Here is a 10,800-nt window from a genome sequence, read left to right as displayed (position 1 = left end):
TGAAAGTGAAAGAAATGTGACTCAAGAATATTTCTAGAAAGAATTTATATGACTGTATACATTTAACATAAGCTGCCTGTCTCACAAGTTCATTACAATTGAATTCTAACTGAGTTATTAAATGCTTTTGACTACAGACGTTCCCATAAAGCAAATAACCAAAATTCACCTGACACTTGAGGAACCACTCCCTGTTATGCACTGTATGATTGTATAGATGGTATGTTGTTCCTTAATGCGGATATCAATTCAGTTTTGCTTTCATCAAGTTAAAAATGTGGGTAGAAGAACTAGCTCTTTATCAGTGTGGTAATTAACCCCTCAATGAGGGTTGTAACAAATTTACAGACACATAACATCAAGACACAGAAGACATCCTGAAACCGAAGCAGACACAAGAGCATGGGGATTCATTCGTGGAATGTCTTGTGTGTTGTGGTTGCTGTACTCCTTAATTCTACAGGTAAGTGAATTGGTTGTGTAGGTCCTGTTATGTAGTACAGGTGCTGGTGAATATTGCATTCAATCTGTTATATAATCAATGTATTACAATTAAGTCAAGACACTACAAGTGAATAGGTTGTTTTTTTTTAAAAGTGGAAATATCATAATTACTAGTTAGTTGTATTTTTTATGCATTAATTAAACACTGACAACTTTGCATACGTAATAAAGCCAAAAAGCTGGTATTCTGATGTTGTTGAACACTCACATGATGCATACTATACAGAGCAGTTAGTTGAAAATCTTATTACATTGATTTGGTTCTAGATATATAACAAAAAATACATCATTATTTAGACTGCTTCTAAACTCTAGCTTCTAGCTTTAGCTTTCACTTTAATTAAACTTACTTTCAGTTCTAACCATAAGCCGGTGTGAAAATTTGATTAAATTGTAATTTTTGTAATTGGCTTTACTACATTTAATATATTCACTTGCAAAGATGTCATTTTTTAAAAAGCGAACTAACTTTAAAATATACTTTAGATATTAAGAAAGTTACTGAAGAAAAGAAAACAAACATTTCAGACTTGTCTTGCACTGAACCTGTTTGACTGGAGCAGTAACAGTATCACCAAATCTTTTAGTGAGCTTAATCATTTCATCTGCTTAATTATCATCCTCCAAACTTTCAAACCACAATTTCTGAGTCTTTCTAATCTCAGAATCTCAGAAAAAAAGCTTTATCTAGATTTTTTTTAATCATAAATTAAAATAAATTATAAACTTTATGTTGCTTATTTATATTCATGTATTTAGAAACTGAAAACTGTGTGTTTCATATAGCTTTGAGCAATTTGCTTCTCTCTTCCTTCTCTATTAGGCTCATTCGCCCAGCAGAATGGTAAGTTCTTGATTCATCATTTTTAAAACAAAAGTTGCATACTAGATTGACCAGTTTGTCCACTATTACGTTTGCAATAACCTGATATTCAAGTGAACTAAAATCCTTACCTCAGCATTAAGCTTAAAGGTGATTACCTCAGTAAAAGAGTCAGAGTTTAGAGCATAGTGCTGATACATATACAAAAAAATTCATTCATTTGTCTTGCAAAAATAATTTTCTGTGGCTACTGTGAGAGATCAGGTGTAACACAAATTGATGCTTAAAAAGTCGACATGTAATGATGTCAGTGGTCTGAAAATATTTTAAGTATTTTAAATAAATATAAATAAAATTACTTTCACTTTATGGTAATAATGGTTGTTGTTCTTAAAGTTAGAATGAGTATGTTTGTTTCTGTGATCACTTTCTTTTCTCCCAGTTTGTGGTCAGCCTCCACTGAGCAACAAGATTGTGGGTGGTGCAGATGCCTCTCCTGGATCCTGGCCTTGGCAGGTCAGCTTTCAATCAGGTGGCAGCCATTTCTGTGGTGGCAGTCTGATCAATGCGGACTGGGTCTTATCAGCTGCTCACTGTTTCCCAAGGTATATACAGAGCTGTGCTTTCCAAAGTCTAGAATAATAAAACAATAATAATGTAGGTACTTGCATTTCCCGAGTGTTCAACACATATTTCATACGTATATTTCATAAATATCTGTAAGTAAGTTATTACTGTTTTATTGTAAATAACTTGGGATGGGGAGTGACAAAGGTACATCATAATATCAGTCTCGACATCTCTTCCTTTTATTTTCAGCTCCTCAACATCTGGTATCACAATCAATTTAGGAATGGAAAGTCTGGATTTAACTAACTCTAATCAGCAGCAAAGAAGCGCTAGTATAATTATCATTAACCAAAATTATAACGATAACACCAAAGACAATGACATTGCACTGGTCCAACTCTCTTCTTCAGTGACATTCAATAATTATATCCAGCCGGTGTGCCTTGCAGCAAGCAACAGTTCTTTTTCTGCTGGTACTGTAGTCTGGGTCACAGGATGGGGTACTATTGCTTCTGGAGGTAAATATGCCCAAAACCCTGTGGACTGCATGTTAAAGTAGTTTAATTTCATTCATTCATTCATTCATTCATTCATTTTCTACCGCTTATCCGAACTCTAACGCTCTAAAACTCTAACGCTTATCTCGGGTCACATGGGAGCCTGTGGCAGTAGTTTAATTTAATGTATTAATTTGTTTTGACATATATATATGTATATGTACATATACATATACATATATGTATACATATATGTATATATGTGTGTGTGTGTGTGTGTGTGTGTAAACAATGAACCTTTTTTTAAATTTAAAAAAAAATTATAACAACTTAAAAATGTCAAACAATTATTGTTTTCTTTAGTCAGATAAGAAGGCTACTGAGAAATACCTTCTGTGTTTTGGTGGATTGTACATTTATATAAAAAGAAAATGTTCATCATTTATATTCACAGTGAGTCTGCCGTCCCCTCAAACCCTGCAGGAGGTGCAGGTACCAATTGTCAGTAACAGTAACTGTGCAAAAGCATATAGTCCTATCACAGACAATATGCTGTGTGCTGGCTTAGCTCAGGGAGGAAAAGACTCATGCCAGGTAAAAAACCCAACTCATAATATTTCTGCTCACAGTTTGGTGTTATATAAAACAGAACAAATAGATATGTAGCTACCAGCTTGTTGTCCATGCAGGGGGATTCTGGAGGCCCACTGGTGGTCAAAAGCAATGGAGTCTGGGTTCAGGCTGGGATTGTGAGCTTTGGCAATGGCTGCGCTTTACCCAAATTTCCCGGTGTGTACACCAGAGTGTCTCAGTACCAAGACTGGATTAAGAGCAACATCGGCAGCAACGATATTGGATTTGTTACATCAAATAGCAGTTGTGGTTCCCCCTTCTGTCTGATCCTTTTTTTCTCTTTCATCTTCTTCCTCTGCAACTTCTAGTGAAGTCAGTCAAATTAATCATATATGCACATATTACTGTCTTACAGGAGATGCATACTTAGCTCTTACCCTGTCCATTTTGCCTTCTTTACTGGTCAAAACAGAACTTACCATGTTTACTGTAGTTAAATTCCTTTTTATTGACATGTAATTGAAAAAATTCATCCATAGATCACAAAATTTTTTTTCTGCACTCCTTTTTCTGCACTCCTGGTAATGGCTGTTACAACACCAGGCTTTTCGAGCTTGTAATGTGTTACTTACAGCATTTGTTTTATTTTTTGTTTTCATCTTTTAAATCAGTTTTATAGTTGTTCCTCGTAGCCACTGTAGCAATTTATAATGATAAGCTTTGTGTAACATGCCATTATTAAATGAATTTTGATCATGTAATTCAGTTTTGTATATAATTTTATAAAGTATTGCATTGTATGTGATTTTATACACATGAATAATCTCATTAGCATGGAAAAAGCAATAATTGCATAATTTAGTAACACATGTATTTTGAGCTTAAACATATATACAGTGAATGGCCCAGGTTTGTGGACATCTGATAATGAAACTCAGATGTATATACATTTGGCAAAGAAATAGCAGCATAAGCATCTTAGTAAATTATTGGGTCATCATGAGTCATGAGAGAGTCTTCAATGTACCTTGGCAAAGGTTCTACATTTGTCTGGAACTGTATTAAAGCCATGAACACTATTTTTCCAAGACATTTCCTTAAAAGAATTACCATCAGTTTATTATTATTATGACTACTACTACTACTACTACTACTACTACTACTACTACTACTACTACTACTAATAATAATAATAATAATAATAATAATAATAAAAATACAGTATATTCAGAAAATCACAAATGTTTAAGTGCTAATTTAAGAACTTCAATCCAAGGTTGGATTTTGGATTATTTAGCCATGACTCAGCTTTTCAGTCATCTCGAGGAAGTTCATTCCATTACCTAGGTGCCAGAACAGAGAAGAATCTTGCTGTTGGCTGTATGAATTTGTGAATGTACTGCTGCCCTGTTTGCAAATGGAGACATGATGGGAAGTACTCAGCTGAAACCTCCTTCACTCATCCTGGGCGCTCTCTCCGGGACAACTCTGGGGTGGTTGTGGTTCAACCTGGCATTTTTGCTCATATGACCTATTTTTGTAAAAAGGTTCTAGCAAACTGGTGCTTAAACCACACCAATTAACTGACCGTAATATATTACATGAAGGCAAACCAGTAGAGCATTTCTCATTGTGCCCATTATGTGCCCTGCAGTAAAACTTAGACCTCCAGAGTTTTTGTCATTCAGGAACAAACGCTAACTAAGCAAGAGCTCAAAGAGATTCAGAAGCTTTGAGAAGTTCAGACTCATCTTATCCCTCTCTGAGCAGCAACAGAGAACGAGTCATTAGATCAAGTGCAGTTAAATCAAATAAATTGTGTTGTAAAGAGGAAAAATGAATGGCACAGACCAGTGACATCTGTCTTTTGGGGCATCAGGTCCAAAGTATGTACAGTACATCCACCATTATGAGGGACCCATTGCCATGGCCTAAAAGGCTGTTGCACAAAAATGTTTCTCCTAGTCAAAAACTGGCAAACAATGTTTGCAAAATACTAAAGTTTGCAGGCAATCATCAGGACAAAGACCTAGCCTGCTGCAGGGGTGTCTGCTGGATAGATGAAACAAAAATAGCTTTTTTAAGCTATAGATTAAAGAACAGGATGAAGTCTTTAATCTGAAAGACATCATCCCAATTGTGAAGCATGGGGCTGGCAGCATCATATTGTGGCAGTTTTGATGGAAGACAGAAGACAGATGTAATCATAAAGGAAAAAGGATTTTGTAGAAATTCTCAAAATCTTAAGACATCAGCCAAAATGTTTGAACTTAGTTGCAGCTGGACACAACATTTTGCACTTTGAACAGGACAAAAATGATTACTCAAAAGTAACAAAATTGGTTTAAGGACAACAATGTGAAAATATAGCAGCGATGACGGGCCTTCGCACGTTTGTTCATCGCTATACGGTGCCTTCCAGAAAACAATGCACCTTGGGCAGGTGCATCAAGTGGGTAAATATCAGTGGACTATTTTATGTTGTTACTGACCCATTTGGGGACTGTAGGTAAATGAAACCCCACATTTTAGACAAATGGGGGCGCTAGTGAGCCAGTTAAGAGACACACCTTTGTCTGACCTTTTTGGGCACACTTAACAGCGGACAAATGTGATGTATGTGTCAATTTTCAAGTTAATCTAAGCACGCCAAAAGGCTTAAATATGCCTGAAATAAAAGTAAACTTTGACACGATTCCATGGCAACAGTGTTTTAGATATCAAAAATCCCTTCCAATTTAGCAAGTGCAATGTTTCGGCATCATGTTCACAACGTTTGATGTCAATCGCATGAATTCCCTAGGAGGAGTATTTAAAAGTTCACCGCATGCACTTATAAAACAATCCAAAATGGCCGACACCCAACAGGAAGTTGGATCTGTGCACCAATGTTTGTTTTTGCATTACAGGGGGCGCTACAGAGCCCCCCTACCACGCCCGTATTCCAACCTCTGTCCAATCCTAGTGTCGCGCGACTCTGACGTGTGTGCCAAATTTCAAGAGTTTTCGAGCATGTTAAGAGACCCCAATTGGCCAATGTGTGGAAAAAAATAAATAAATAAATAAAAATAATACTCCCGAGGAAAAACAATAGGGCTTCGCACCATTCGGTGCTCAGGCCCTAAATATAGCTGCAAGCAGCGATGACGGGCCTTCGCACGTTTGTTCATCGCTATACGGTGCCTTCCAGAAAACAATGCACGGTGGGCAAGTGCCTCAAGTGGGTAAATATCCGTATTGAATACCCGTATTCCAGCCTTTGCCCAATCCTAGTGTCACACGACTCTGACGTGTGTGCCAAATTTCAAGAGCTTTCGAGCATGGTAAGGGACCCCAATTGGCCAATGTGTGGGAGAAAAAAAAAAAAAAAAAAAAGTTCATTGTTAATTTTTTATTTTTTGTTTATTTATTCCTAAAATTATTCTTATTATTTTCCAGTTTAATATATTGTTTGCAATTTCACATAAAAGTTGGAAAAGGCTCTGACAATTTATCTTTGTTTCTTTTTTTTTACACAGCAACAATCTGCCATTTTAACAGGGGTCTGTAGACTTGTTATATCCACTGTACTGTATGTAATTGTGTGGTAAAATGAAACGTGTTGAGTTACATTGAATGTCTTTATCATGGATGTATGCAAACCTTTGGACTTAACTGTATATGTTACATTTATTGTTTGATCAAATATTTTTTTAAAGTTGCACTCATGTCTCAAGTGATGAGACTTAAATGCACTTTATATATATATATGCTGTTTGTTTATGAGTTTTGTCTTATGCAATGACCTGTATATTGCTTGTAAGGTGACCTTGGGTGTTCTGAAGGCGCCATGAAATAAAATGCATTATTATTATTATTATGCCTTCACCTAGTAATTACAAGTTGTCGAGGGAACCAGTTCTAGATCAACATAGAAAGTAAGGTCTTTTTAGGAAACATAAACAGATGACGTAGTTTGGGGAGGTTACCCTTTACATGGGGTAAAATGAGTAGATTTACATACACAGGACATCAAAACCTGACACCAGAGGACACAGGAGGTGATGGATATTTACTTGTCAAAAGTTGTGTGCGTTGTATTCACACTACTCATTAATACTCCAGGTAAGTGTAAAGGGAGAACTGGTTCTGATGAGTATGGCACTTAATCTATGATTGTTCTTTAAATATATTATATATAAAGCTACAGGAGAATCGGGTAAATATTAATAGATATCACAATTGCTAGTTTGTTGAAGACTTGCAAGTATTTGTATTTTGTAATTTAACAAAAATGTTTATTTATTTATACTAACGAGGTTGATTCTGAATAAATATGCAGGAATCGGCCTACATAATTAATCTAATCTAATAAATGTAGTCTTTTGATATTTGTTTCAGTATAATAGCATAAATTCAACAGTATATTTATATCCTTTAATATTCCATTAAATAGGTATGGGAATATTTGTCGTCTAGACACACAGAACTTTGTTTCTGAACATAGAAAAAATGGAAACACTAAGAACAGAATAAAGGCATTTCTTTGTAGACTGTAGTCTATTCAACTTGTGTTTATTCAATCAGTCTTAATAATTGAGGTTTCTTTGATTTTCTATTATAGTCCGCATTTTGGCTCCTCCTTATGATACATTTAGAAAGCAAATACTATTCATTTTCAACTCTCTATGAAACTGGGCTTGTCTCATTGTTTTCCATTAGGCTCACTTTCCCAGCTGTTTGGTAAGTTCAAACTGCACATGCACACACACACTCACACTGTATGTTTACATGTATTAAAAGGTGGATTTACCGGTTTGTGAGCAGGTTCATGGTGGTTTCAAAGTGAACGGAAACTTTAATGAATGAAACTCCCAGTCAATGTTCATCTTTTTAGTCTATTAGTGTTTAAAAAGAGTAACTCTGATCTCCTTGTACATGTGATTTACATGTGATTCTTATGTAGAGATAAAAAAGGGGTCATTCACTATTGTGGCAAACACAGAGGAATTACCATACATCACAACCATATACACAATACACAACTGTAATGATCAACGGAGTTATTTTTATAGATTGACATTACGTTTTGATCCACATTTTTATTACTTTTCACTTATTTTTCAGTATTTGTTTTTAAAGTAGGGCACAGATTATTCACTTGTATAGAGAAGCTAAGACTTGTGATGTTCTTATGAAAATATCCAGAAACATCAGTTTAAAATGTGTGTTGGGATCTTAATTCCTGCAGCAAAGTAAGAATTTTATCCAGATTGGGAAACAGAAAAGGTCAAAAACATCAAACACAGAGAGGTACACGATCTTATGGTACACGATCAAAGAGAACTAAAAACAAAGACAAAACCTATGATGCTCTTGGTATACAAACAGAGACCAAAAACAGGGAGGGCAAGATCTTGCTGGTTGCACAGAGCTAGGCAATGTCAATTATAATGCAATTTAATAATAATAAATGGGTTAAAAGAACTAATTACAATAACCACCTATCAACCCAGTTACTGTAAATTTACAGTGTGATTTTTAATTATATTTAAATAATAGTTTATTATATTTAAATAATTGTTGCTCATAAAGTTAGAATGAGTATGTTTGTTTCTGTGATCACTTTCTTTTCTCCCAGTTTGTGGTCAGGCTCCAATGAACAACAAGATTGTGGGTGGTGCAGATGCCTCTCCTGGATCCTGGCCTTGGCAGGTCAGCTTTCAATCAGATGGCAGCCATTTCTGTGGTGGCAGCCTGATCAGTGCGGACTGGGTCTTATCAGCTGCTCACTGTTTCCCAAGGTATATACAGAGCTGTGCTTTCCAAAGTCTAGAATAATAAAACAATAATAATGTAGGTACTTGCATTTCCCGAGTGTTCAACACATATTTCATACGTATATTTCATAAATATCTGTAAGTAAGTTATTACTGTTTTATTGTAAATAACTTGGGATGGGGAGTGACAAAGGTACATCATAATATCAGTCTCGACATCTCTTCCTTTTATTTTCAGCTCCTCAACATCTGGTATCACAATCAATTTAGGAATGGAAAGTCTGGATTTAACTAACTCTAATCAGCAGCAAAGAAGCGCTAGTATAATTATCATTAACCAAAATTATGACGATAACACCAAAGACAATGACATTGCACTGGTCCAGCTTTCTTCTTCAGTGACATTCAATAATTATATCCAGCCGGTGTGCCTTGCAGCAAGCAAAAGTTCTTTTCCTGATGGTACTGAAGTCTGGGTCACAGGATGGGGTACTATTGCTTCTGGAGGTAAATATGCCCAAAACCCTGTGGATGGCATGTTAAAGTAGTTTCATTTTATGTATCAATTTGATTTGGCCAACGAAAAAATCCATAAACAATGAACCTTGTATGCAAGTTTATAAAAAAAAAAATAACAACTTAAAAATAAACAATTATTGTTTTTTTAGTCAAATAAGAAGGATACTGAAAAATAAGTTCTGTTGTTTTGGTGGATGGTAGCTAATCAGACCAAATTAGATTTTTCATCAAAGTTTATATAAATTGTAAATTTATATAAAAAAATAAAAATCTTGAATAATCTAAAATATCTTGGATATTCACAGTGAGTCTGCCGTCCCCTCAAACCCTGCAGGAGGTGCAGATGCCAATTGTCAGTAACAGTGACTGTGCAACAGCATATAGTCCTATCACAGACAATATGCTGTGTGCTGGCTTAGCTCAGGGAGGAAAAGACTCATGCCAGGTAGGAAACTCACCATGTGTCATAATATTTCTGCTCACAGTTCGGTGTTATAGAAAATAGAACAAACAGATATGTAGCTACCAGTTTGTTGTCCATGCAGGGTGATTCTGGAGGCCCACTAGTGGTCCAGGAGAATGGAGTCTGGGTTCAGGCTGGGATTGTGAGCTTTGGCTATGGCTGTGCTTTACCCAATTTTCCCGGTGTGTACACCAGAGTGTCTCAGTACCAAGACTGGATTAACAGCTGGATCGGCAGCAACAATATTGGATTTGTTACATCAAATAGCAGTTGTGGCTCCTCCAACCTCTTCTCTCTGATCCTTTTTTTCTCCTTCATCTCCCTCCTCTGCAACCGCTACTGATGTCAGTCAAATTAAACATATATGCACATATGACAGAAGTTAACGTATATTACTGTATTTCATCACTGTCTTACAGAAGAGCTGTATGATTTTATCTATAACTTTTACTACTGAATCTGAATTTTCTACAAAATCTGAAAAGGAATCTACAAATCTACATTTTATAGATTGCATCTGTACTACATGTTTAATAATGACAAAGAACAATCGGTCTATACCAGGGGTCTGCAACTTTAACACTCAAAGAGCCATTTGGAACGTTTCCCACAGAAAAAAAAAACACAGGGAGCCACAAAACCCTTTTGACATCTAAAATGAAGATAACACTGCATATGTCGGTTTTTACCTTTATGGAAAGTAGAAAAAACTGTAGTGTGTTGCATTTATGAAATCAATGTACTGCTACCGAGTAAACAAAATTTTATTTCTGCAAGCAAACAAAAACATTTTGAACAGTTTGAACTAACCTTAACAAAAAAGACACTGGGTTGAAGGTTACTTTCAAATAAAATGTTCAATGTCTAATTGAGTCCTCTTCGTATTCATGACATCAAAATTTTAACTTGCCGGCTGCAGCAAACCAAAACTGCGTCTGCTTCTGTGTGTCGGATTTCGCAGGTCGTCAGTTATGACATATTTTGAGCGACAAACAAATTAAACACGGTTTATTTTAATGTTACATGAACATCATAATCTTAGAATTTAGAATCACGTGCGGCCCCGGAGCCGCGGTTTGCCGACCCCTGGTC

At 35.8% G+C, this 10,800-nt stretch overlaps 1 protein-coding gene across 1 annotated transcript; it reads left to right on the top strand.

Annotated features, from left to right (window-relative positions):
• Positions 1 to 251: 251 nt before the first annotated feature.
• On the top strand, positions 252 to 10,576 carry LOC132861522 (transmembrane protease serine 9-like). The gene is made up of 14 exons (XM_060893084.1): positions 252 to 309; positions 349 to 463; positions 1,328 to 1,348; positions 1,770 to 1,932; positions 2,147 to 2,415; positions 2,849 to 2,988; positions 3,084 to 3,334; positions 6,224 to 6,290; positions 6,990 to 7,071; positions 7,669 to 7,689; positions 8,588 to 8,750; positions 8,965 to 9,233; positions 9,551 to 9,690; positions 9,791 to 10,576. The coding sequence occupies exons 2-14, from the start codon at positions 403 to 405 to the stop codon at positions 10,049 to 10,051; spliced, it is 1,908 nt and encodes a 635-aa protein (XP_060749067.1). The 5' UTR covers positions 252 to 309; positions 349 to 402; the 3' UTR covers positions 10,052 to 10,576.
• The last annotated feature ends 224 nt before the right edge of the window (positions 10,577 to 10,800 follow it).

The sequence above is a fragment of the Tachysurus vachellii genome, chromosome 18 (assembly GCF_030014155.1).
Source record: "Tachysurus vachellii isolate PV-2020 chromosome 18, HZAU_Pvac_v1, whole genome shotgun sequence".
In the NCBI taxonomy this organism is placed as follows: Eukaryota; Metazoa; Chordata; class Actinopteri; order Siluriformes; family Bagridae; genus Tachysurus; species Tachysurus vachellii.
The sequence above is the reverse complement of the archived record's forward strand: the minus strand, read 5'-3'. Positions and strand labels throughout refer to the sequence as shown.